The 26,065-nt window shown below is 58.2% G+C and overlaps 11 protein-coding genes across 11 annotated transcripts; 5 read left to right on the forward strand and 6 right to left on the reverse strand.

The window, feature by feature from the left end:
- Positions 1-753: 753 nt before the first annotated feature.
- DCS_03165 (uncharacterized protein) lies at positions 754-2,683 on the forward strand (the record flags this gene model as incomplete). Its single annotated transcript, XM_040800489.1, has 2 exons — positions 754-1,205; positions 1,297-2,683. The coding sequence occupies 2 exons, from the start codon at positions 754-756 to the stop codon at positions 2,681-2,683; spliced, it is 1,839 nt and encodes a 612-aa protein (XP_040661372.1).
- Positions 2,684-3,928: 1,245 nt separating this feature from the next.
- On the reverse strand, positions 3,929-4,604 carry DCS_03166 (uncharacterized protein; the record flags this gene model as incomplete). Its single annotated transcript, XM_040800490.1, has 4 exons — positions 3,929-4,132; positions 4,180-4,242; positions 4,469-4,496; positions 4,555-4,604. 4 exons carry the CDS (start codon positions 4,602-4,604, stop codon positions 3,929-3,931), a joined length of 345 nt encoding a protein of 114 aa, XP_040661373.1.
- Positions 4,605-5,345: 741 nt separating this feature from the next.
- On the reverse strand, positions 5,346-7,152 carry DCS_03167 (amidohydrolase family protein; the record flags this gene model as incomplete). The annotated part of the gene is made up of 2 exons (XM_040800491.1): positions 5,346-7,056; positions 7,115-7,152. 2 exons carry the CDS (start codon positions 7,150-7,152, stop codon positions 5,346-5,348), a joined length of 1,749 nt encoding a protein of 582 aa, XP_040661374.1.
- A 2,180-nt stretch (positions 7,153-9,332) lies between these two features.
- Positions 9,333-10,498, forward strand: DCS_03168 (uncharacterized protein; the record flags this gene model as incomplete). The annotated part of the gene is made up of 3 exons (XM_040800492.1): positions 9,333-9,559; positions 9,611-10,050; positions 10,119-10,498. The coding sequence occupies 3 exons, from the start codon at positions 9,333-9,335 to the stop codon at positions 10,496-10,498; spliced, it is 1,047 nt and encodes a 348-aa protein (XP_040661375.1).
- Positions 10,499-10,858: 360 nt separating this feature from the next.
- DCS_03169 (Arsenical-resistance protein ACR3) lies at positions 10,859-12,310 on the reverse strand (the record flags this gene model as incomplete). Its single annotated transcript, XM_040800493.1, has 4 exons — positions 10,859-11,515; positions 11,578-11,664; positions 11,757-11,899; positions 11,998-12,310. 4 exons carry the CDS (start codon positions 12,308-12,310, stop codon positions 10,859-10,861), a joined length of 1,200 nt encoding a protein of 399 aa, XP_040661376.1.
- An 896-nt stretch (positions 12,311-13,206) lies between these two features.
- Positions 13,207-14,170, forward strand: DCS_03170 (uncharacterized protein; the record flags this gene model as incomplete). Its single annotated transcript, XM_040800494.1, has 2 exons — positions 13,207-13,218; positions 13,301-14,170. The coding sequence occupies 2 exons, from the start codon at positions 13,207-13,209 to the stop codon at positions 14,168-14,170; spliced, it is 882 nt and encodes a 293-aa protein (XP_040661377.1).
- A 1,492-nt stretch (positions 14,171-15,662) lies between these two features.
- On the forward strand, positions 15,663-17,441 carry DCS_03171 (uncharacterized protein; the record flags this gene model as incomplete). Its single annotated transcript, XM_040800495.1, has 4 exons — positions 15,663-15,852; positions 15,934-16,094; positions 16,161-16,325; positions 16,455-17,441. The coding sequence occupies 4 exons, from the start codon at positions 15,663-15,665 to the stop codon at positions 17,439-17,441; spliced, it is 1,503 nt and encodes a 500-aa protein (XP_040661378.1).
- A 288-nt stretch (positions 17,442-17,729) lies between these two features.
- DCS_03172 (uncharacterized protein) lies at positions 17,730-18,734 on the reverse strand (the record flags this gene model as incomplete). Its single annotated transcript, XM_040800496.1, has 3 exons — positions 17,730-18,033; positions 18,095-18,611; positions 18,686-18,734. The coding sequence occupies 3 exons, from the start codon at positions 18,732-18,734 to the stop codon at positions 17,730-17,732; spliced, it is 870 nt and encodes a 289-aa protein (XP_040661379.1).
- A 492-nt stretch (positions 18,735-19,226) lies between these two features.
- On the reverse strand, positions 19,227-22,256 carry DCS_03173 (uncharacterized protein; the record flags this gene model as incomplete). Its single annotated transcript, XM_040800497.1, has 6 exons — positions 19,227-19,875; positions 19,935-20,239; positions 20,297-20,600; positions 20,707-21,298; positions 21,388-21,753; positions 21,848-22,256. 6 exons carry the CDS (start codon positions 22,254-22,256, stop codon positions 19,227-19,229), a joined length of 2,625 nt encoding a protein of 874 aa, XP_040661380.1.
- Positions 22,257-22,346: 90 nt separating this feature from the next.
- On the reverse strand, positions 22,347-23,858 carry DCS_03174 (chromosome condensation protein; the record flags this gene model as incomplete). Its single annotated transcript, XM_040800498.1, has 1 exon — positions 22,347-23,858. One exon carries the CDS (start codon positions 23,856-23,858, stop codon positions 22,347-22,349), a length of 1,512 nt encoding a protein of 503 aa, XP_040661381.1.
- Positions 23,859-25,156: 1,298 nt separating this feature from the next.
- Positions 25,157-25,981, forward strand: DCS_03175 (uncharacterized protein; the record flags this gene model as incomplete). Its single annotated transcript, XM_040800499.1, has 1 exon — positions 25,157-25,981. The coding sequence occupies one exon, from the start codon at positions 25,157-25,159 to the stop codon at positions 25,979-25,981; it is 825 nt and encodes a 274-aa protein (XP_040661382.1).
- Between the last annotated feature and the right edge of the window lie 84 nt (positions 25,982-26,065).

The following is a 26,065-nucleotide window of genomic DNA, read 5'->3' on the forward strand; positions in this document are numbered from 1 at the left end:
ACACACACACACACACACACACACACACACACACGCACACACACACACCGCCTTCACCACCAAAAGCCGCCAACGACGAACCACAACCCACACACGACAATCGACGCACCATCAACCTCCAACCACCAACCTCCAACCGCCAACCCCAGACCACCATCCCCAGACCATCACATTCGCTTCCTCGACACGCCTACCAATCGGCAGTCAACCCTCCTCTCGCCATCACCGTCCCTCCTCCATCCGCGTGGCGCCTGCTAGCGTCGGCACCTCGACCTCGACCTTGCTCCCTCCCAACGCTCCATTTATGCTTCATTTCTGCTCCCTTTCTGCTCCGCTTCTGCTCCCTTTCTGCCCTGCACGCCACCTTTCGATGCCGGCCCCTCCCTCTCGAAGCAAAGTTCGGCCATTCGGTGTCGACCGATCCGAGGCCAGCGCCGGAGGGTGCCAACGGAGCCCAACGTAGCATGCCATCGGTCGATGCCGGAATCATGGCCGCTTCATCACTTCATGCCGGAACACGACACGACGGAGCCGACGAGCGCGACCGTCGATCCCATCGTTTTCCATCATTATAAATAGCGACCCCGTCGCCATGTCCTCACTTCTCCTTCCCCTTGCCATTCCCCATCCTCTCCAGCGCCGGCTCCTTTGCCCCCTCCAGCCCTCTTCCTCCACCGCTCCTCCCACTCTCCGGGGAAACCCTTTCGTCGACATAGCCATCGTCAGCACACGCCGCCGGCATCGACGAGCACCATGACGACCGCCGTCCAGCTCGACAACGACGTCATCGCCGAGGCTCACCTCGCCGAGGCCGAGGGGGATCGCAAGTATGCCCTCCGCGCCGCCGCCGACGACCGCAAGCCATCCGTCTCTCACCACTCGCTGGCCGATGTCGCCACCGTCCTCGATGAAGAGTACGACGGCCGCCCGACGGATGAGGAATTTCAGACGCTGCGCCGCGTCTCGGGCAAGATGCTGTGGAGCATGTGGACCATTGCCTTTGTGGAACTCTGCGAGCGCTTCTCCTACTACGGCTCCTCCGTGTTGTACACGAATTTCATCAACCGACCCCTGCCACCCGACTCGACCACGGGCGCTCCCGTCCACCCCGGCGACCTCCCCGGTGCGCTTGGCATGGGCACCAAGGCGGCCCAGGGTCTCGGCCTCTTCAACGTCTTCTTCGCCTACATCATGCCCATTTTCGGGTGAGTGCCTGCTCTTTCGCCTTCCGCCATTCTTCTCCGCCCGCCCCTTTTCGTGCGATGTGACGGAGCCCCCGACTGACATTGCCGACAGCGCCTGGGTCGCCGATGCGCGTCTGGGTCGCTTTTGGACTCTCCACATCGCCATTGGCATCTCCACCATTGCCCACGTCATCCTCGTCATCGCCGCCTCCCCGGGCGTCATCTCCAACAACAAGAGCTCCTTTGCCTGCTTCATCATCGGCTTGCTGGCCCTCTGCGTCGGAACCGGCTTCTTCAAGGCCAACGTCTCGCCCTTGCTGGCCGAGCAAAACGAAGATACAAAGCCCCGGGTCGAGGTCCGCAAGGGCGAGCGTGTCATCGTCGACCCAGCCGTAACCAACACGCGCATTTTCCTCTACTTTTACCTGTGCATCAACATTGGCTCGCTCGCCGGCGAGATCGGCATGGTCTACGTCGAAAAGTACCTTGGATTCTGGGTCGCCTTTCTCATCCCGACGGCCCTCTTCCTCGTCGCCCCCGTCATCTTGTGGTCCCAAAAGAAAAACTACAAGCTCAAGCCCCCGACGGGCTCGCTGCTTTCCAAGTTTTTCAAGATGGTCCTCTTCATCCGCAAGCACTCGAGTTGGAGGCACTTTTCCTGGGAGGTGGCCAAGCCTTCCAACGTCCCCCTCGACGAGCGCCCCGGTTGGATGACGTACGACGACGCCTGGGTCGACGAAGTCCGACGTGGCCTCCTCGCCTGCAAGGTCTTCCTCTTCCTTCCCGTCTTCTTCCTGTCCTACAACCAGATGACGGGCAACCTGACCATCCAAGCCGGCACCATGGAGCTCCACGGCGTGCCCAACGACGTTATTCAGAACCTCAACCCCATCTCCATCGTTATCATGATTCCTATCATCGACCACCTTCTATACCCCGGCCTGCGCAAGCTTGGCATTGCCTTTACTCCTATTAAACGCATGACCTTTGGCTTCTTCATCGCCGCCCTGTCCATGGTCGCCTCGGCCGTCATGCAGTACTATATTTACGAGGAGAGCCCCTGCGGCTGGTACGCCAACAAGCTCATCGTTGTCGATGGCGTCGAAAAGGCCTGTCCTCCGGCGCCCATCAACGTCTGGGCCCAGAGCTTGCCGTACATCTTTATCGGTATTGCCGAGATTTTTACAAACGTCACCTCGTACGAGTACGCATTCTCCAAGGCGCCCGAGAATATGAAGTCGCTTGTCATGAGCGTAAACCTTTTCATGAGCGCCATATCCGCTGCCATCGGCCAGGCCTTTACGCCTCTCTCCGCCGACCCCCTGCTCATTTGGAACTATACCGTGGTTGCCTGCATTGCCTTCATCGGAGGCGGCGCCTTTTGGATTTGCTTCCGCCATCTCGATTCCGACGAAGACAAGTGGAACATGCTCAAGAAGTCCGAGTTTGTGGGAAAGAAGCAGCCTGGTCTTGGCAAGGAATTCGATGGCGAGGTATAGAGCCCGTTGTTTCAGCATGGTGCAAGGCGTCGGAGGGCCATGTTTCCGTTAGATTCCCAAGCGTTGTGTTAGTAAACAGTCTATCATTGCTCTACTTGACCATACCGATACTGTGCAACGTTTCCCTTCACTCGCCGTTGCCTTTCTCGCGCGTTTTCGTGACTGGGACAGGAGATGGAATAAATGGGCCGAGTGATGCAATAGCCAGGAGGACCCTCCCGCTGGCGAGAAAAGTATATCAACATCAGACGCTATGGATTCACTAGAGAGAGGGTGACGAGGTCTACTTGGTCGCTAGAAGGCCTTTATTGGGTAGCCAGCTTCAAGGACAAAGATGATGAGTGCATTGATCCCTAGAGATCTCCTTGCTGCGTCTGGGAAGCTCTCCATGCTCACAGTATATAGTCTCCTTCCTTCCATCAGTCCCGTGCCTAGTCACGTGCTCGACTCTCATGACATCGTGTCTCCTGACGGTCAATGTGCTATAGCTTGCACTCCTTTCCTCTACAGTCTTCAGAGACTATTTCTCCCATGTGCATCCCCATTTCCCACTGCCATTTGCACAGAGAGGTCCATGTGCATCCCTATTTCTCACCTGCCAATTGCAAAGAGACGTCCATGTGCTTATTCGACCTGCCTGTATCCAACTTTTGAGAGAGCGCCAAGCTGCGTCAGTCGCAGAGCACACGTGTCTGCCGCTCGATATCTAGGCGAGAGCTGGCAGCATTAACCACTGGTGCCGTGTCATCAGCATACGTGTCTGCCGCTCGACATCTAGGCGAGAGCTGGCAGCATTAACCACTGGTGCCATGTCACCAGCATCCGTGTCTGCCGCTCGACATCAAGGCGAGAGCTGGCAGCATCAACCACTGGTGCCATGTCATCAGCATACGTGTCTGCCGCTAGATACCTAGGCGAGAGCTGGCAGCATTAACCACTGGTACCATGTCGTCGGCCATCAAGGGAAGCCGAAACGCTGCCGAAACGCTGCAACGCCATGCTCACAATGTCACCGAGGGAGATATGTACGGCGTGGAAAGCCAAAATCTGATTCTCGTTGGCTGCAACGCACCAGTGATCCAGCACAGCCCATGGAATCATGCAATGCAGATACGCTCCATAAAACAGCCAGGCTCTCCCGCCCGGAAACACAGTAAAACGCCCCGCGACGAACGGTCCAATAACGTCATCACCAGCTGCCAACCCCACGGCATGCCCCGAATGTGCGATGGAAACAACTGTCGCTTACGACGAGACGCTCTGGATGAGGGACACGTTGTCGCCCTTGAGGAGAATTTGGCCTGCGCCCGGGTTAGTCCATCGTCTCCGGCCCGACCCGGGAGTCGTACCTAGCGGCTTCCGCGTTTCCTCCGTGTTCGTCGAGGATTTCGTCACGAGTCCAACCTCGACGGCGTTGTCGATGACCAAGTTCATGAACTCGTCAAAGCCCTGCAGACGTCAGAAAAGCTCGGGTTGCGTGCAGGGTGACGACGAACCCGAATCTTGCCCTCGATGCGAATCCCAAGCTGCTCGTACAGCCACACGCTAACGACGGCATTCTGCAACGCAAGCGTCAGCAAATCCAAACCGCAATCGTGTCGGAGGACACGATGCAACGCGAGCCCCGGTGCCGGAGACAACTGTCGACCTCGGCGGGCATGTCGACTCCCGGACCAACCCGCTTCGGCCGCGACAGTGCAGCAAGTCTGGCATTCGACAAGACTCGCTCGCGGCACCTCTTGCTGCAGGGCGATAAAGGCAAAGCTATCGGACTCGGGAACGCACCGTTTGCAGGAGCTTGAAGATCATGTTGCTGTCGGCGTGTCAGCAAACGGTCCAAGTCCAACGCATCGGAGGAGCTCAAAGCTCACATGGGTGGTAGCAATACGCGGCGACCGCCGCCTCCACCACGTCCGGTCATTTTGCGATTCGGGAAACAAAGGATGGAGTGAGATGGCGAGTGGTGGGATGGGATGCGATGGCAATTGGTGAGGCGATGTTGACGATGTTGACCCTCTGCGGCGGAGGAGGCACTGACTGGAACATGCAGCCGTAGCTAGCTCGTTGGTGGAAATTTCAGCGGAGGGGGAGAACCTTAGTCCGGTGCTGCCCGTCTCCGCAACACGCGCTACGGCGACGCCAACACACACACACACATCACACATGACATCCACTGCCAACCCAACAGGGAAGGATCATTCACTCCCAGCCCAATAAGGAAGGATCCCGCTGGCTCTTTCCCGAGTGATGCTGTAGAAAGTTGGCCACGATATATAGATATGAACACGATGCCTGAATTTGTGCCCTTTTAATTCACTGTTTCCATAACCAAGCTGTTGTTCAGGAATCCTGGGGAATAATCACGGTTCCGTCCCCGTCCATGTGCGTCGTCGCCTTCAACTACGATCCTGGGACTGGTTGGGACTCAGGACTCCTACGGCGGACAATCTAGGAGGGTATGATGCGATGAAACGAACCATGATGACAAGTGCCAAAGAAAACACACTCAACGAACCCATGATACGCCTTGCAGGATCTAATGTCATGATTTTGTCGATGCTGTCGATCCTACAACGAAGCAGCATCGCTGCCTTGTGTTGACGAGCAAGCTGGCCAAAGTTGTCGGGAAGCTGGAAAGGGGGTGCGTTTCAGCCGCCGCTCTTCACCCTTCGACCGGATACACCCTCCTACCCTCGAACCAGGTTTCTCTCACGACCCCCTGGACCAGCTTTTCTGCCGTCAGTTCTACCTGAGCAACGACAAAGTCGGCCTTCATCCCCGGCCGCAGCCGGCCCGTCCACTCGTCGGCGAAGCACGAGTACGCCGAGCCGTGCGTCGCGCCCGCCACCGCCTGGCACACGGTGAGGGCGAGCTCGGGACTGACGGTCGTTTCGAGGCCGAGCTCGCGATAGGAACGTCTCGTCGTCGCGACGTACAGGTTCGGCAGCGGCTCGTGCGGTGCCGTCGGTGCGTCGGAGCCGAGGGCCAAGGGAGCGCCTCCGTCGACAAACTCGCGGTAGGCAAACGCTCGCCTGCAGCGGTCCTCGCCCAGCAGCCGTGGCCAGGCGCGCAGAATGGCAGGGTCCGAGTGGACGGGCTGGATGGAAGCCGTGATGCCCAGCTTGCCGAGACGTCGGGCATCGTCGGCCGAGGCGAGCTCGAGGTGCTCGATGCGCGGCCGTCGCGACCTGTCCGTCCCCTTCTCGAGCACGTCAATGGCCATGCTGATGGCGCGGTCACCGATGGCGTGGAGGGCGACCTGCAAGCCGGCTTCGTGCGCTCTGGCTACGAGCGAGTCGAGCACCTGCTCGCTCCACATCGGATCCGGGCTCTCCCGGCTCGAGTACGGCTCCGTGAGAGAGGCGGTGCAGGCGTCGACGATGCCGTCGCAAATCACCTTGACCCCGACGAGGCGGCAGTCTGGCGTCGTCTCGGCGTTGAACTCTCGGGCCAAGGCGGCAGCACGGTCGACCTGGGCGAGCACCTTGTCGCGCGACTCGTCCGGTCTCATGAGCCAGTAGGCGGCCACCCGGATGCCGCGCAGGCCGCCCTCATCACGCCTCAGCTCCATCAACGGCTCCCAGATGTTGTCATCCATGGCCATGTCGATGATGCCGGTGTACCCGACCGAGTTGAATTGGGTCAAGGCTCCCTTGATCGCCTCCTTCCGCTCCGCCATGGACGCCACTCGGGCGACAAAGGGCCAGATGATTTGGAATACGGCGCTCTCGTTGAAGACGCCATTTGGCTTTCCGGTGCCGTCTCGCTGGATCGTGCCGCCCGCTGGATCCGGTGTTTCGGCGGAAATGTCCATCACGCGACACACCTCGTCGACGGCGGCGGCGTTGCACCAGGTCGAATGCAGATCTTTGGTGTCGACAAAGATGGGCCGAGGATCCAGGTCGTCGAGGAGGCTGGCGTCGACGCCGTCGGGCGTCATGGAGTGCGTCCATCCACGGCAAAAGATGCGCGGGATATGGGGCTGCGACTCGGCGTAGCGTTTGATCTGCGTCCGCACGTCGTCCACGTTCTTGCATCCCTCGAGGTCGACCTTTTTCAGGCACTGTCCGGCAAGCAGAAGATGGACATGGCCGTCGATGAAGCCCGGTAGCACCGTCTGGCCTTGCAAATCTTTGACGCGGGCGCCGCCGGCCCTCGCTGCTGCGACGACGTCGTCTGTCTCGGTGCCGACGTGCTCAATACTGTCCCCTCGGACGAGCATGCACGTGGCGTAGGTCGGCGCCGCACTTTCATTTGTTGACTGATATATCTTGCCGTTGAGCAGCAGCGTGGCTCGAGGATCGTCACCCATGCTGGCGTCGCCGTTGCCGTCGTGTGTCGATGTCGGCAAGAGCATGCAGTGCTGCGGTGCCCTATGCAGCGTTGGGCAGACGGAGAACTGGCGAGGCACTCGGTCCAAGTCGGACATACGGGGTGGGCTCGGATTTATCAAGCAGCATGACATTCATGCCGACCAGGGCCAGTCAGCGAGTTCGTCATCATCCGCCTGGTCCCTTTTGATTCCAACTCCAAACGCGGGGCTCCTTGTCTCGGGGACGACCACATCGACTCAGACGAGGGGGATGATGAAACTCCCATGGCCTTTTCGTGCAGCAGCTGGCGACTACACGTGCCCTCGATGCTTTGAATTATATGGCCGCTCCATTATGTACAGTGGCAACTCGTCTCCTACCGGCGACACACTCCATGTCACGACCGCCCCTGTCCGGCTGGAGTCGACAGAGACGGTGGTGCTCTCTGTGTTGAGGACGTCCAAGATGCACCGTACTCCGCAGTCAGCCAACGACATGTAGCAGATGCTGCGCTTTAAAGCAGATTCGTCGTCTTTTGCATATGCACCGCCTGAAGCTGCTCCGGACGCATACTTGGCATCGGCCGATGTACCCAGAAATATGCCAAGGCCGAGCTTATTCGCTACCAAATCACCTCGTACGCCATCGTCAGCAATGATTTCTACCCGGGGATGACAGGGAGAGCATGAATGAGGGCGGCCACGAATTCAGAGTGCAGGACAAGAAACCAGGTGCTGGTAATCTCCTCATTGGAACTTCGGAACGGCGAGCGAACCATGCTCATCATCAAAACCGGGGTTTATTGCAAGCAAAGGAGGAACGAGCTCTTACTAAAGTGTGAGTGCATGGAATTACTCCAAGCTGTTTTATGTATCCATCGGTCAAGGCCGTTGCCAGCAAAAGGTAAAAGTGAGACGACTCCATGGCGGCACCAATCGAAGGGCAGGTCAGATGGAACACGTCGTCACTCTGGAAACAACTGACCTTGTGTGATGAAGCCCGTCAGCCGAAATAAAATCGATTGGATCAAGATACTTATAAGGAACCTTGAATGAATACGCCGTTTTGCGCGCTGTCACCTCGCTCGCAAGCTCACCTCACCTTGAGATATGAGTCAGGGGTGTCAATCACTACGGATGAGTCACTCGACGGCGATGCGGGGTCATTGTTTCTCCAGGGCCTCTTTATTGCCACTTATTCTCCGGTCGCATGCTTCTAGATGGTGTGCTTGGGTAGCATTCACCTGAGAGATGGTGCTACAAGACCGTCCATTGTACGCACCCTCCACGATGCTGGCGAGAATGTCAAATCGTACATGTTCGGAAAAGGAGCCATTCGAAACCATTAGATTCCGATTCATCCTGGTTGTCGACGCCACCGTTATTTTACGAATCATCCCAACAGGCTGGCTCAATAGTTTGTTTGATCGCTCGACGCTCAAGGTTGGCTGCCGTTGCGAGTTCCATTGCAAGCTTAATCATGTAGCCATGTGCCTAGGGTTGGCGAGAAGCCGCAACGACGCGACATAACCTTAATGGATGCTTCGATCAAGAGGGAGTAATGATTCTTACTCCGTGTGTGTGTGTGACGCCACATATCCTTAATGGATGATTCGATCAAGAAGGAGTAATGATTCTTACTCCGTGTGTGTGTGACGCCACATATCTTTAATGGATGATTCGATCAAGAATGAGTAATGATTCTTACTCCGTGTACGGACTGCGAAGCCATGTTGCATTTTGGCCAGCAGCTCATATGCCGATGCACTTCTACATCAGCCTTCCAGCCGCCCAAGGGACTGGTCGATGCGAACTCACATGCTCAATACCAAGCAAGCCCATGATGGCAGAAAGCGAGCTTTTCGTTCCATAATGGGAGTAAGAGGGGGAATTGCCCGTTGGTTGCCAGCTCAGCCATTCTCTCGATTGGGCCCTACCGTGAATGCTAGAAAAGCATCACAACGGCTTCTTGAAATCGTCAAGGACGCATATTTCGGCGGGTACTCCCTTGACCGGGCGATGAACTGCTACCCTCTTCGCCTTTCGATCTTTCGTTGCATTCGCTTGGTCGATGGGGTTTCGATTTACCCGAGTGTTCATGTCGTCACCCAAGCTCAAATATGTAACGTGTGATGGAGCGAGGTGTGACGAGATGGGATTTTCATGCCTGATTCGACAATCAGATCCCGGTGCATCATGTGACATGATCTGTCCGAGGGACGGAAGGAGCGAGAAGAGGGGAAGAATGTCGTCTTCCAGTGCTTTCCCGCCTTCTCAGCCTCTTCCCTTCTTCTCTGGCAATGAACAGACAGGGCATAACGAATGCCTGGCAGACACATGGTTGATTCCGCTCGACTCTCACCAAGCCAGCACGACGCAGAAGGAAAAGGACGACGCACGATGGTTCAGCTGAGAGTCGCCGTGACCCAGGCCGAGCCCGTCTGGCTCGACCTCGCCGGTGCCGTGGAAAAAACGTGCACGCTCATCGAAAAGGCCGCGCTCGACGGCGCCCAGCTCATTGCCTTTCCGGAGTGTTGGATCCCCGGCTACCCTTGCTGGATCTGGTAGGAGGCTCGGTCGTTTCTGATGGCCGATGCTAATGACGACGACGCCAGGAGTCGACTGGTTGACCCCGAGCTGAATATACGCTACATCAAAAACTCACCGACGCTCTCCTCGGCCGAGATTGGCCAGATTCGAGACTGCGCCAGGGTCAACGGCATCGCCGTCTCCCTCGGCTTCTCCGAGAATGACAACAACTCTCTCTTCATCGCCCAACTCCTCATCGGGCTCGATGGCGAAATCAAGGTCCACCGACGCAAGATGAAGCCGACGCACATGGAGCGGACCGTCTTCGGCGACGCCTCCGGCCACTGCCTCCGGAGCGTGGGCGAGCTGCCGTTTGCCCGCGTCGGTGCCCTCAACTGCTGGGAGCATGTCCAACCGCTGCTCAAGTACAACACCATCGCTCAGCGGGAGGAGATTCACGTCGCCGCTTGGCCGAGCTTGACACCGCACGGCGGTGGACCGGACCTCTGGTCGATGAGTGCCGAGGGTATGTTGCCTTCCCGCGACGCCAGCCTGTAGGCCTGCGGACGCTCACCGCCTCCACTGTACGGGTAGGATGCCAGAGCATATCGCGCGTCTACGCCATCGAGTCGGCCACGTTTGTGCTGCACAGCACCGCCGTCATATCGGCCAAGGGCGTCGAGACCCTCGGCACCGAGCAGGGCTTCTTCATGTCCTTTGCTGGCGGTGGCGGCTCTGCCATCTTCGGACCCGACGGAAGCAGGCTCTCGGATCCCGTCGACGACACGATGGAAACGATTTTATACGCTGACCTCGACTTGGATCAGCTGCTCCATGTCCGCATGTTTGCCGACTGCATCGGCCACTACAGCCGCCCAGATCTCCTTTGGCTCGGCGTCGACGGCACCATCAAGTCTGTTGTTCGTCCAGACGGGAATGGAGGGCTTTCTGGCCCCGCGGGCTTGCCGTCTTGAAATCATGCAGCATTCATCGCTTGGAACTCGGAATTCGTACGAATTTGCACGTATTGGACGGACCGTTTGCATCAAAGCATTCGACCATGCCATGTAGCATCCGCATGGTCATATCTACTCAAAGGCATTCATTGATGTCACTGCTTGTCTTTTGAATGAGCTCGGTGAAGTCGGTGATTGTCTTCAGCCCGGTGAAGTCGGTGATTGTCTTCTGCCGCTATAACATGAAGCAGTTCGTTGGCCTTGTCGGCAATTGATTGGGCATCACGGCTTCACACGAACCCGTTTCATTACCAGGACACGCCAGTAAGTAGTAGATACAGTAACCGCACAACAGTTTTACGACGAGGTTTGCATCTTTCACTCTCTCCAGTCCCATCTCTTGCGTGTAAATCGCACAAGATGGACGAGACCGACGAGAACAGGAACCTCGATGAGCGGCCCAACGGTCGATGCGAGAGCCTCGTCGCTGTCGGGCCCGAAAGCGGCCACGGCCACGGCGATGGCTAGCTCAAAGTTGTTGCTGCTTGCAGTAAAACTCTGAGTAACGGCAAGGGGGTATCTGAAGCCAAGACGGTAGGTAATGAACAGGGTGGAACAAAATATGGAAATGAAATACACGACAAGGGGTGCCGCTACGCGGACGACGGACACAATCTGGTGGACGACCTGACGCCCCTGGGAGGCGAACAGAACGATGACGGTGTATAAAAGGCCGGCCAGGGACCAAGGCGCAGCACATGGGAGAAATACACGGTCATACCAGGCGGTCCCGGCCGTCGTGCGCAAGGCAAGACGCGTCATGATGGCGGCTGCGAGAGGTATGCCAAGGAAGACGGCGACGCTCGTGGCGACGAGTTCGTACGAGATGTGGGCCACAGCCGTCTCGCCGCCCAGGACGCGGATGAAGAGTACGGCGAGTGGAGCGAAGAGGACAGTCTGGAGGATCGAGTTGATGGCGACGAGGATGGCGCAGTATTCGTCGTCGCCGCCGGCCAGCCCGTTCCAGATGAGGACCTGTTATAGGTGCTCCGCATCAGCGATCGCGCCACCGTTTGATTTCTCAGCACGGAACGAACCATGGCAATACATCTCCCAAGGCCAACAAGGATGAGACCAGTGCGTAATTCGCTCTTGTCGGGGAGGAAAGCCCATGCGAGGCCAAGCTAACGAGCAAGGCGGCATCAGCCAGCGGCTTGGAGCATGCATGAAAAGGACGGAGAGCACTGGATTCGGATGGGTGGACGGTAATACCCACCATGAAGAAAGGGGCAACGATGCAGTTTATGACGAGACTGAAGAGGACCTGGCCCCAGATGGAGCGACGGGCGAGAATGCGGTGCAGAGACTCGTATCGGACGTTGCACAGGATCGGATACATCATGACGAAAAGGCCGATGGCTGTCAAAAGAAGATGTCAGCTGCCAGGCAAACGTATGCATGCGGTAGCGACCATGTATTTTCGAGACTGCGGTCATTGCGGCGACCAACGAACGCACCGATGGGCACCGAAACGCCGGCAATCTTTCCCCTTTGCAGGGCCGGACCGGTCGAGGGCACAAAGTTGCCCAGCATGATGCCGACTGCCATGGCAAGGAAGACCCAGAGGGCAAGAAAGCGGTCCAGCCAGGCCATCGGCTTGACGGCCGGTACTATCACTCTCTCGTCGTCGTTTCCATCTCGATGAACAACATCAAGGCCAACAACAACTTGCCTCTCGAGGTCGTCGTTCGTGCTGGAGCCATGGCCGGGGCCGGCGAGAGGCATCTGAGCTGAGAGGATGACAGGCTCGGGCGACGATATGGCGGACATGGTAAGAATCTGCCTGTATTTTTCTCTTGCGACCTTGTTTTTTTGGGTGCACTGCTATGCCGTACGATGGCTGCCGTTGTCGACAAAGGCCAGGCCCATGGACAAGAACGGAAACAAATACTCGCAAAGGAAGCCATTTTTCGGTACCGAGGGCCTCGAACCTTTTGGTTCTACTTGCTGGAAATTAAATGACCTTTTACTCCGTACACGCTGATGAGTATTGTCGAATCTGGCATGTCCAACCTGGGTTGTGTATTCGGTGTGTCTTGGAATGGGCCGCCAATCACAGGCGGGACGTGACACATATTAGGCTCTGTTCTCGACTCCCGCTTTGGAGCTCTACTGTAAGTACGGAGTAATAATATGCAGTGATTAATTACGGAGTAATAATATACAGTAATTAATTACGGAGTAATAATATAAGTACTTACAGTGATTAATTCCGGAGTAATAATATACAGTAATTAATTACGGACTTATACTCCGTATACAGTGCCATACTGTGCAGTTGCAGCACCTGGTACTGTACAAACACAGTACGGTGGTCGGAGAAAATGTTCATCCATCAAGAGATTAATATTCTGTAATACTCAATGGTATGTTACGGGATAGGTACAGGTACAAATAGTTGCATGTAATTACTTACTTGCACGGAGTACCTGGACATGGATTTGCCAGCGCCTTTGACACTACGCTTGACCGCCATCGTCGAGCAATTTCATGACCTTTGAACAACTTCCATCACGATACATGTCCTTTCCCATCAACTCATTCACCGACCGCTTCGTCTCAGCAGCTAGACGCCGGTGCAGCTACCGGTGGGAGCAAATAGAGCCGTACGCACTCGCTCGTCAATCAGGGCCTCGACGCCTGCCGTGGAGGTCCAAACCGACGACATGGCTACCAAGGTATGGAGCAACAACTGATGTCTATTTCTCTGTCCCCTCCTAGTCCTTCATCGGCGGTATCTCATGGCCCGTCACCAAATAGTGCAAGGCGCGCGATGGTAATGCTCAAAATCGTGAAAGTCAGCGGCGGTCAAGGGCCCGACGCAGAGAGCTCATCGACACCTTGTCGAAGCAAGTAGAGGAATTCAGGCGCCAGGGTGTCAAGGCATCTCTGGAGATGCAAACCGCTTCCAGAGCCGTTTCGGCCGAGAACCAGCGTCTGCGCGCTTTGCTCGCCTTGCATGGCGTGTCCGAGGCCAAGATTGATGCCCACCTGTCGTCGCCATCGCCGTCGACGTTGCCATCGTCTGCACCTTTGACTGATGGGGTGCCAAAGACTGGCGCGAAACCGGGCAAGCATACACAAGGCAAGCCTGCAAGGGGCACCGCCCAACGCCATTCTTGTGCATCGACGCGAGGGCGAAGAACGGCGGATAAAAGTTCCTTTTCTCAGAAGCCTTTAGCTTTCGCCAGCAATCGCTTGACCCTCACCGTTGCTGCCGGGCAACCATCGTCTGAGCCAGTATCGGATACTGAACTTCTGACGGCCATGACATCGCCCACCGCCACGAGGCACATCTACGGCGTGGAAGTATGTTTCCGCCAAGGCGATGAGCACGAGCACGGCCATCCTGGCCTCGACCTGACGAGAATTCTCGACGCTCAGGCAGGCAGCGACATGCTTCCGCCCCTATCAGATTCCTTTTATTCGTCAGAGTCATCAGTGACGGATTCTGGCTGCAACAAGGCGCTGGAAATGTCTTGCGAGACGGCGGCAGCAATCCTCGTCGACCTTTACGGCCACCCGGATCCCGCCCGCGCCCGGGTCGCTCTCGGTTGCGCAGGAACCGGTAGCTGCCATGTCAAGAACACGGCGATATTCAAGCTCATGGAAGACCTCGGCCAATCGTGATGCCGGCACCAGCTTCACCGTAATGGACGTGGTAGGCTGACAAGCCCAGGACGCGTCATCGTTGACTCCATCTGTCCGATGGTCGGATTATACTCCACCACTCATCGAGTTGTGATCAGCACCTTGCCACTTTTGTGCCGCCTTATTTCATGTCATGATGATTCAAGACGTCTGCTGGTCCCTCACTCTGCTGCGCTTAGGCCAAGGCTCCCGCATTTGACTGTCTCTGACGAGTCTCGACGAGCCATCAACGAAGCACCTCAAAGAACAGTACAGCTGTGGCATCAAGGTTCACATGAGGGTTGACAAGGGCCACGACGTTGTTGACTGTTCATTCCCGCTACCTTTGATATGATGCTACTTGCAAGCCTAGAAGAAAAGTCCTTGTACTCGGCACAACGAGCTGATATCCCGGCATTCTAAAGATGCCTTGCCGACAGTCAGCTTGCACTTCAATAGCGTGCCATGGATGAGAGCCTCAGCCGCAGCACCGAGGCGACAGCCCATGGTCGGTAGACGCCCTGCCCCCGCGCATCCAAGCATGAATAGCACCGCACCATGCACTGCACATGCACTGCACCGCTGTCGCCCGTGGCTGGCTGGTGTTTACTGCCGACCCAATGGGCACGAGTGCAGCGTTTGGCAATCGTTGGGAACGGCGACAGCTGAAATGCACCCGTGGTATTGGGAGTGAGACGTTGCATGGTGCCATTATGAACTATCAGAAAACGGTACAGGATGGGGGGGTGAGCGGAACAGTCTCGCGTGTAGTTGTGTTGTGAGATACGGAGTCAATCCATCACTGCCCTGCCCTCTCTTTCACATTTGGAATGCCATAGACTACATCCTCACGTACGTTCTCCCATGCAACACTCGTGACTACAACCAGCACTTGGACAAGCACCTGGATGCAAAGTACTAGGAGAAGCTACCTGCTGTGCATATACTCGAAATCACAAATACCTCCCAGTTCCCGCGTACATGCTGCATCGTGTCTCAGCCAGCGAGAATCCGAATCTGACGACCGCCATGCCCGTCGATAATACGTAAGAGGGCGACAATTTGCTCGAGGGCCGACCAACCAATGCGGCCGGAAATGAAGACTGGTCACACCGTTCGGGTATCTCGTTCGGGAAATCAGCTCAGCTCGGCAAGAAAGGCCATTGCAAAAATGTCTTCGAAAGGTGGTGAATCAGGTTGGCAATGGTCGAGAGATTGGCAACTGTCTACAGATTGTGGAATGCTACGTACTGCCGTATACATATGGGAAGGGATAGGGGGTTGCTGGACCCCAATGGACATGCATTTGCATAAAGGGCAGCGGCATGGATCAACCCCTGGCTGGACTCAATTACGCGCAGGTATCGAAATGAAGCAGGCGGAAAAGAGTGCAGCTCTCATCTCCATCACGTACCAATCTCTACCCCTTCAATCGAACAGTCCTCTTGCGTCGACTCGACATAGACCGACATTGCCTTGAGCTGCCAGCACGATGCCTCACCAACAAAGCTCCACGGAGCCCTCCGGTAGCGGTGGAGCGGCGAGACCGGAGCCGAAGAAGCTCGTCCTGTGCTTCGATGGCACCGGTAACACCTTCAGCGGCTCCAACGCGGACACAAACGTCGTCAAGATGCTCAACAAGCTGGACCGCAACCACCCCCGTCAGCACCACTACTACCAGAGTGAGTCTCGCCCGATCAAGTCGAGCTTCCAGTTCCAGCCGGACGAGGTCCCGGTGCACCGCCAGCTCACGCCATGACCAGCCGGTGTCGGTACCTACGACGTCAACGAACGTTCCGTGCACAAGTCCTGGTACGGCGAGCTGAGGAGTTCCATATCCAAGACGGTCGACCAGGCGTTCGGCACCACCTTCGACGCCCATGTTATGGCCGGCTACCGCTTCCTCATGCGCTATTACGACTCGGTAGGTCGGTTGGCGTCGACGTCCGCGAGCGTTACCGTCTGGTTCTGACGCCGCCCGCGCGCGTAGGGGGACAAGATATACATGTTCGGCTTCAGTCGCGGCGCATTTGCCGCCAAGTTCCTCGCCCGCATGATCTTCACCGTTGGCCTGCTCTGCCAAGGCAACGAGGAGATGGTGCCGTTCGCCTACCGGCTCTACCAGCGCTACCTCGCAGGTGAGGTCGTCGGCGAGGTGCGCGTCGAACCGGAGTGTCGGGTCGCGCGCGACGAGATCACCGCCTTCAGCCGCACATTCTGTCGCAGGGACGACGGGTCGGCCATCGTATCGGGCGATGAAAGACATGCCGAGAGGAACATCAAGGTCTACTTCCTCGGCATCTGGGATTGCGTCAATTCCGTCGCCGTCCTGGAGAACACAGCGAAGCCGGTGGCGGTCCGGGGCACGGCCAGCTACGTTCGCCACGCCGTCGCCGTCGACGAAAGACGCGTCAAGTTCAAGGCCGCCCTGCTTGCCCAGGACCTGCGCGCCGCCGAGGGCGACGACAAGGACGACATCAGGGAGGTCTGGTTCCCCGGCTGCCACGGCGACGTCGGCGGCGGCTGGCCCGCCGTTGCCGGAGATCCGCTCGACAACAGCCGGCCGATGACCGTCTGGCAGAGCATCCGCAACTTCTGGACCACACGCAAGCCCAAGGTGCCGAGCGCCGACGTCGGCACCGACCCCTTCCAGATGAGCGACGTACCGCTGGCCTGGATGATCCGCGAGCTCGAGCGCGTCGGCGAGAAGGACCCGACGGCGGCCGTCAAGTGGTCCAACAGCGTCAACGGCTTCAAGCGTCGCTTCCGGAAGAACAGGGAGCAGTCGTTGCGCGGTGTCGTCCACGACTCGCTCCGCTTCGGTCACGGCACAGGCTTCTTCACCGTCCTGCTGTGGAAGTGTCTCGGTAAGCCAGCTGTCTTGCCCTCCGTTGCACCGTCGTCTCCGGCACGCTCAGGTCGGGGGCGAATCGAGACTAATCGTGCGCATCTGCTTCCAGAAGTATTCCCCTTCATCACGAGATGGGAGCTCGTGGGCAACAGATGGGTCAACATCCGCTTCCCCCTCAACAAGGGTTCGACGCGTGACATCCCGCCCGACGCCGTCCTGCACGAGTCACTGCTGTGGCGGCTGCAAAACAACCCGAACTACGGGCCTCTCAACAACCATGGCGATCTGCAAGCACCGTGTCTCAAACACAACGGCGTCGTGGCCCGGGTCGAAGCTGAACCGGTGGAAGGAGACGTCGACGCCGACCATGCGACGTACAGATTTGCGAAGAATGTGACGGAGCACACGAATGGGGCTTGAACCAGTTGTAGGGAAATATCGGCGCCATGGAGGAAAGTTTGTCGTCCGTTGCGCCCCCAATCTATCGTACCCCAAGTCTCACGGGCCACATCATCGAGGGGACGGTAAAGGCATCTCATTCCAACTCCTCCGGAGTGCCCGGCTCATCTTCCGGTTCGAGGTTGGTAGGTTTCGTCGCTTCGACGGGATGCCGACGAAGCTACCAAGGTCTCAAGCCAGATATTCCATGCGGTGTGGTGTTGTGTGGTGTTGTGCGATGTTGTGTCGTGTTGTGTCGTATCTGTGAGCCTACTCGTCCTTTCGTCGCCAGTTCATTGATGCAAAGGCCCTGCTCGGTGCACCGCTACTCTCGGGAGCAGCGTCTGTCGTACGGGGAGACTCCAAGTCTTCGGTACGTCGATCGATTAGTTTTGCCGGAATGTTCGTCGCCACCGATACCCTCAGCTTGCCACCCAGATAGGGCTTGCCGTTCAGTGCCCGCATCGCACTGCCGGCCTCGTCTCGCGTCTCGAAGTCTACAAAGCAGTAGTGGTGATTGCCCGGCTTTGATCTCGTACTCTCGTGGGGCGTGATGCGCTTGCCAATCGCCGTTCTGTCTCGCTTCAGCAGACTCTTCCACGATGGGGGCGGGGGGGAAGATGAGCGTGACGCACGGTTTGAAGTCGGCAAACAACTCAGACACCTCGCCGTGGTTCTGCTCTTGGTCGACCATCCTACCGAGCCCGCCGACGTAGAGACGACGCCCCTCGTAACCATCGAGTATGTTCTTGAAGTGATGAAGCGCACCCTGCGGACCCTGCTCGACCTTGCTGGCGTCCTCGCCGCCGTCGCCGGCTTTGTTGGTACGTCCGGCGGACTTCCAGTCGCCCCATCTCTGAAAGACGAAGCGGTCCTCGACGGCACCAGAGTCGCGTTCCGGCCAGTCGCGCCGTACCCTTGGCTTCTTCGGCTCGCAGGGGCCCACCTTGAGGGTGCGTCCGCGAATGCTGGCCCGCAGAGAGCTGAGCGCCCGTTCGGCCGTGTCTCGATCGCGGAAGTCGACGAAGCAGTACCCGGGGTTGCGCGCGCTGACGGGGTCGACCGAGATGTGAATCTGCTCAAAGGCACCGAAGCCGTGGTCGGCGAGCACCTTTTCGATGTCGTGCGGCTGGATCGAGTACAGAATATTACCTGCGATGATGATGCAAGTTAGAAGCGTGGACGCCAGCGGGAGGGTGCCAGATCCGGAGGGGACGTGGACGAACCCAAGTAGATGCGACGGCCCTCGGAGATGGCATCTGGTTGGTCGTCCATGATGCCGATGCTTGCTGACGCCTGCGATGCGGGCCGTAGCGGTCTTTGTTGACCGAGCGGTGGAGGAATTATGTGCCCGTAGGCGACTGTCGTTGCAGGGTCGTGGCAGGGATGACTTCATCGCCATGCTGTCAAACTTAATCTGTGGGTGCCGGTGGGGTTCCTGTGCCCCGCGGATCCACCTTTCCGGCCCGACATTCCCCCCCACTTCCGGGCGGAGTTTCCGCCCCGAGCCGGCCCGAGTCATCGGACAGTCGACCAAAGCGACACGGATGATGACCTTGAACTCTGCGATAGAGACCAATCCTATCATGAGAGCGATGCGAGCGGGGAAGGATGAAAAAATCCAGTGTCGCTATAGTTTGATGCCGCTCAACAGTACTAAACGAAAACACGGTGCATCGCTCGCGCCGCTATCAGTCGCTGCGTGCTGTCGCCATTGCCGTATTCTTGAAAAATAAAATCCTCTTCGTCCGATTAGGCCCCTCCCTTTTACCTTTTCTTCTGTTGCTTCTTCTTATTCTTATTCCGCTTCTTCTTCTGCTTCTTCTTCTTCTTCTTGTTCGTCTTCTTCCAGTCCTCCGCCCCCTCCCCGTTGCTGCTTTCGCTGGCCTGCTCCTCGTCATCCTCGGTTTCGGTCGGGCCGTCCTCTTCATCGCCGTTCCCGCCCTCGGACGGCGTCTTCGTTCCGATGGTATCCGATTCCGATTCAATCATTTCGAGCCCGGACACGGCCATATTTTGCAGGCCCTCTTCCAGCGCCGCGATGCCATCAGCTTGAGCGCTCGGGCCATCGTCGTCGGCGGCGACGGCGGCGGCGGCGACCTTGATCCTGTTCCGCAGCTCGGTGGAACGGATGAGAGAAACAAGTTCGTCTTGTCCGCTCCTGCAGAGGTCCTCGACCCGCGTCCACTCAAGCCAGCGCTCAGGGGCCACTTCGGCCCAGCCGAGCCAGCGGTTGAAGTCTCGGAGGGTGGGTGATTCCTTTCGGCTATGGACGAGGCGGTTTGGCCAGCGCTTCGTGATTCGGTGCTTTTGGCGGACCTTGATGCCAACGAAGCCATCGGTGACGACGCTGCGCACGGGTTCATCGTCGTCGATGAGGCCGTCGAATCCAAAAATATCCGACTGTTGAAGATATCTACCAAGCCAAGGTCAGCTGCAGCTATTCGCTCGACCCGCTCGCCGGCGGCATCGTACCTTGAAGAGAACTTGTCCCAGTTCCGCCACATGAGCAGGCCGAGGTGTCGTCGTAGCAAGTCGCCGAAGAGCACTTCGCCTTCGGCGGGCACCGGCGGTGCGTGCTCGTCCAAGACGGTGTTTGTCGGCCTGAGCATGTCCCGCTTCTCGCCTTCCAGATCGGCAAGGACGGTGCCCAAGGCGTGCGAAACAGATTTGCGGGTTCGCGTCAGCAGCGCAGCAAACGGATTCTCATCTCGATGGCGCAGAAGTCGGCGGCAAGAGGCCAGCGTCGCGAGGGCCTCGTCGTCCCAGAGCCGTCCAACCTGCGGCGACGGGGTTAGCCAGCCAGCGAGGTGGTGACGTCGTCGAGGACCACGAACCTCGATCCGGTCAAACATTTGCTCACCCTGAGGCGACCCGAGTGACTTGGGCCAGTCGGGAACTTGATCGAGGGATCCGCAGGACAGTCGCACCGTCATCGACAGCCCCTTGACACGGCTCTGGAAGGCGACGAGGAGGTCGCGCAGCCAGTAAAACATCTTGCCGTATACGTCATTTTGAGTGAGCGGGTCGGGATAGTCGAGCAATTCCATCGGCCACTCGGCCAGCGGCTCCCGGGAGGCGCCAGGGGGGTAGACGTCGCATGTCGTGGGCGAATCACCTTGGCTGGATCTGAAAAATAGTCTGGGGGGGGGACTGGTCAGCATTTTGCGGCACCGAAAGGGGAACGGGGAGAGTTGATGGGAGGACAGTTTGGGATGAAGAGGGGAGGAGGCCGAGGGAGGCGTACGGATTCAAAACGGTGAAGTCATCGCGCGGATGGCCAAAGGGAAGCAAGATGCCGTCTGCGCGCCACCGCAACCGGCCCATGGCCCTCGAGTGCGTCATTCGGGCGATGAACCGGACCGGGGACTCGGCATGGAGTTTATCATCGCGCTGCCTGAACAGCAGGGTGTTGAAATCACGGTGCATCGGCTTCAGATCCAGCAGGTCCTTGATTGCCCTCCACTGGTCGCGCTTCAGGTCGGATTGGATGAGGACATTCTCGGCTCTCCAGGTGAATCGATAACGGTTATGCCTCTCGGCTGTGTCTTCTTTGCCCTCGCGGGCGCAATAACGTTCGATATCGTAGAGGACCGACTTCATCACGACCGAGTTGACGCGGTCGTGCAGCCGCAGGGGTATACGACTGGAGTACCAGAGGTGGATGAGGGTTTCAGCGTTGTGTACGGCGTCGTGGCTTTGGTCGAACAGCAGATGCAGGGCGTAGAGGGTCCTGGCCACCTGCGTGTAGGATCGTTCGTTGATGCAGAAACACAGCGTCGGACTGGCCGTCTCGGGCATCTTGACGACGGAGTAGATTAAATGACGCAGTGCCGCGTCTTGAGGATACGTCAGTCGGCGGTCCCTTGGGTTGAGGGTTTCGGTATGAGGTGTCGAGAAGATGGAAGAAGATGGAGAGACGGCTCACCTCCGGCCAGGAGCAAATGTAGATCGCCATTGTAATACTTTCCCTCGTTCTTTTCCAGCTGGAGCACATCCGTCGCCGCATGATTGCTCCAGAACCAGTCATGACCCGCGTCCGCCTCGATGTCGGCGCTTCCCTCTTCGCCGGCATGATCGATGATGTCGGCGTAGGATAGGTGGAGATCGGCTCGACAGAACTGATTGTGAGACGGCCGGTCACGCTCTCGGCAACGAGCATCGCAATACTGATGAGCGTCAGCCGACGACGCTCCGCTCCACGTTCGGGCCTGCATGGGCACGAGCCGAAACGAGACGTACGGCGACGAGAAGGCACCGGGGGCAGGCAATGCACGGGACGGCGTCGCAGGGTCTGTTTCTTTCGTCTCGCGCTGCGCATCTTGGCCCGGTGATGAAATGTTCATCCTCGCCGCCCACGGGCATGGTGAATCAGAGCCAGCTGCAACGAAGAGGAGCAGGCGGCTTGGAGATGACGATGGCGACGACGATGGTGACGACGATGGTGACGACGATGGTGACGACGATGGTGACGACGATGGTGACGACGATGGTGACGACGATGGTGACGACGGTGGTGACGACGGTGGTGACGATGATGACGAGAATGACGATGCTGACGATGCTGACGATGACGATGACAATGTTCATAACGACGACAACGACCGAGACGATGCAGGTCAGAGAAGAGACGTTGGGGCGCGAGATGCTGCAGTGGCGAAGGGTGGAAAATGGCAGGAAAAGGAGGAAGGAAAATCCGGGCTCGCCGGTGGTCAAACGACCACCAGTCGCCGCGACAACGTCGTCGATTCGATTTCCCGCCCAAGCGCGCCGCAAGCACCTCCCGTTCCCTTTCATTTCACGCTTGCCACTGCCCAACTCTCCGCGGAGGCTCGTGACGGCCAGGGCGAAAAGGCTTCTTGTCCAGAGCGTCCGTCCGTCCGTCCGTCAGTGGCAGCTGAGGGCGTGAAAACCGTCGGTCCAGCCCAGGCCGCCCATGATGGGAATCATCAAGGCCATGGCGCCGACAACACTGGCCGTGCCGTAGACGTAGGCATGGCGGCGGCCCAAGCTGCTCAGCTCCACGACCCAAGTCGAGACGGTCGTCAGGCATCCACAGAAGCCGTCCTCGACGCCCTGCAGCAGCTGGCATCCCAGGAGGCCGCCGAGCGGCACGTTGGCGAGATCCCACGACATGCCCAGCACGGCGGTGCCAAACATGTTGGCGGCAAAGGTGCCGAGCGGAAATGAGGCAAGCTTGCCGTTGAGCCGCAGGGCGAGGTAGAAGCGGAGCAGACAGCCGAGGGGCGCGAAGACGAGAGCAAAGGTGGCCCGGCCGCGCCAGTCGTCGTCGGGCGGCCAGACGGACAGGAGGACGGCACCCAGCCAGCAACCCCAGGCGAGGAAGACGGCGAGCGGGTCGAGGAAGGCGGGGAACGGCAGCGTCGGCGTCCAGGGCTCCGAGGCGATGGCCAGGTGGGCGCCGAGGTAGAGCCCCGACAGCGAGAGGGCGACGGTGGCGATGATGACAGCCAGCATGGCCATGAAGGAATACCCGCCGTTCCGGGAGACGGCGTCGGTGCCGAACTCGGGGGCGACGAGGTCGTTGGAGAGGGCGAGGAAGGTGTCGCGGATGAAGGAGGAGAAGCTCGTGAAGCTGCCGCAGAAGCCGGTGGCGAGGCCGATGTAGAGCGGGATCGTCTTCTTGGCCGCGAGGTGGGCTCTCCCGGCCGCCGGGTCCCGGCCGCCGCCGCCGCCGCCGAGGATGGGCGCGTCCCATTCGCGTCGAAAGAGCATGCGGTCCTCGGCGAGGAAGCCCATGACCAGGCTGCCGCCAAAGTTGGCCCAGACGGTGGGGAAGATGACGGGCGCGTTGGGGTACGTCGTCAGGTTCGTCAGGCCGATCCTCGCCAGCGTGCCGAAGAAGGAGAAGAAGATGAGGTAGGAGACGGTGTAGAGGTCGGTTCGGAGCTTTGAGAATGGCACGCCGTCTCCCTTGGCCTCGGTGGAGAGACTCTCGCCGCCCTCTCCCAGCCTCTCCCGCTGGTCCTGCTGATGTTGCTGATGTTGCTGCTGTTGCTGATGTTGCTGCTGTTGCTGCTGTTGCTGCTGTTGCTGCTCGCTGCGCAGATGTTCGAGACGGCCAGTTCCGGCGACATTCTCGACCGGAGGCCCGGCGGCGAGCTCGTCGAGATTGCCCCAGCCTTCGGGCACGTCGTAACGCTCCGACGCGTCGTCCGACGGCCGCGGCTGTCTCTTCTCGCTGCGCACTCGTTCGAGCCGCGCACGACCGGCCACATTCTCGACCGGGGGGCCTGCGGCGAGCTCATCGAGATTGGCCCAGCCTTCGGTCACGTCGTGGTGGTGTGACGCGTCGACCGAAGCCGTCGTCGCCGCTTCAACCTGCGTCGTTTCTTCGGCCTTCCCGTCCTCCGCCAGTCGTCGGTTCGTCGACGCCATCACTCCGGGCAGTCTCTGGCGGCAACAAGGCTGAAACGTTTCTTCATGAGTCGTTCCCCGTGTCCGGGGATTGCCGCATCAATCAATCGTGGGATCGATCCAAACCCATGCCTCGCGGCCAAATGTTTTTGTTGATCCTGGAGCTTGTGACGACCAGGGTTGGCAGACGGGCCAATCAGGAGCCGCCATGTCGGACCTCACAGGGGATCGTGCCGCTGTGGCCGCTGAAGCTCGCTTCTCGCCCGCGTCGGAGAGCGCCGAGCCGAAGCCGACCCCCTGCTGGCCTCGGCGTACATGTACATGTACAAGGTAGACTTTCTGCACATGTACATGTTCAAGGTAGACTTTCGGCACATGTACAACGTACCGTAGACTTTCTGCACTTGTACTCCGCACACCTACTCCATACTGGTGCGTTTACTGCACGGAGTACTTGTACATGACATATATGCAAGTAGCTGTACATCTGCTTGGCTCTTCCACTTGTAGTTGTACTTGTTGCTTCCCCTCCCCCTCACCGGTTCGTGCCCTGCCCCACTCCCCGCTGTCCACTGAGACCTCCCGTCTCCCATCCCCCACCAGCGAGTAACCCCTAATGCTACAGTGCTCCGTACGCCGTATTACAGCATGCAATACCCGAATGACATCGTACCTATACTTGATATAACGCGCCAAAATGTACTCCGTTCAGTGGGTATACATGTACAGTTATACCCGAGTGACATGGTACCTAGTATTTATACTTAGTATTAACGCACCAAAACGTACTCCCTACAGTGTGTGTACATGTACAGTACTTGCAGTTATACCCGAGTGACATCGTACCTAGTATATATACTTGATATGAAGGCACCAAAATGTACTCCCTACAGTGGCTACACATGTACAGTTATACCCGAGTGACATCGTACCTAGTATTTATACTTGATATTAACAAAATGTACTCCCTACAGTGGGTGTACATGTACAGTACTTACAGTAATACCCGAGTGACACCGTACCTAGTATATATACTTGATATTAACGCACCAAAATGTACTCCCCACAGTGACTACACATGTACAGTAATACTCGAGTGACATCGTACCTAGTACTTGTACTTGATATTAACGCACCAGAATGTACTCCCTACAGTGGAAGGGTGTACAGTAAGTAAGTACTTGTACACCAAGTAATACTGCACGTCGATCCTCAACCGCTTCCTCCCCCCCCCCCCCCCCCTTTTCCTCCTCCACGATTCCGCATCTCACCTTTCTCTTCCTTTCCAGTATCGACTCAGAGCTGTCGTATCCATCATCATGTCTTCCCTACCGCCCAACGTTCACCTCTCCCAACACCCCTGCCTCCAGGCCAAGCTCAGCCAGCTGCGCTCCAAGTCGGCCGACTCCAAGGATGTCAAGTCCCTCGTTCATGACATCGGCCTCATCGTCGCCTGCGAGGCTTTCGCCTCGGTGCTCAAGACCACCTCTCGCTCCAAGGTAGACGCCCTCCCTCTTGCACCTGGCATTCGTTGCTTTCGTGCGCCACCCACCCAAACACGCGCTGACGGCACAAGGACACGACGCCGTTGGGCTTCGAATACACCACGACGGACGTCTCGCCCGAGACGATATGCATCGTCCCCATCCTCCGCTCCGGCCTTGCCATGGTCGAAGGTCAGTCTGCGATCTCCCGTTCGGCCCCAGCCTCGCCCACCCGTTCCGTCCTCACAGCGTCTAGCCGTCCAAACCATGATGCCCCGCGCCGTCCCTGTTCACCACCTCGGCATGTATCGCGACCAGTCCACGCTCGCCCCTGTCGAGTACTACAACAATCTTCCGCGCCACGTTCCCTCGTCGTCGAGCCCGTCGGCCAGCTCTCTAGCCGTCATCGTCGACCCCGTCATCGCCACGGGCGGTACCTGCGCCGCAGCCATCCAGACGCTCCGCGAATGGGGCGCCGAGAGGATCCTTGTCCTGTCCATAGTCGGCGCTGCCGACGGTGTCGCGGACGCCGCCAAGGTTTGGCCCGAGGGCACGGAGATTTGGCTCGCGGGCCTCGACGCCAAGCTTACGGCTCAACGCATGCTGGAGCCGGGAGTCGGAGACATCGGTGACAGGCTATTTCTGACCGACCTCAAGTAGATCGGACCAGATGGGCATCGCTGCCCAAGCCGGCCACGTTGGATGACGGGCCGTTGGTGCCGCTTTGCATAGATTGATTCATGT

The sequence above is a fragment of the Drechmeria coniospora genome, chromosome 01 (genome assembly GCF_001625195.1).
Source record: "Drechmeria coniospora strain ARSEF 6962 chromosome 01, whole genome shotgun sequence".
NCBI lineage: Eukaryota > Fungi > Ascomycota > Sordariomycetes > Hypocreales > Ophiocordycipitaceae > Drechmeria > Drechmeria coniospora.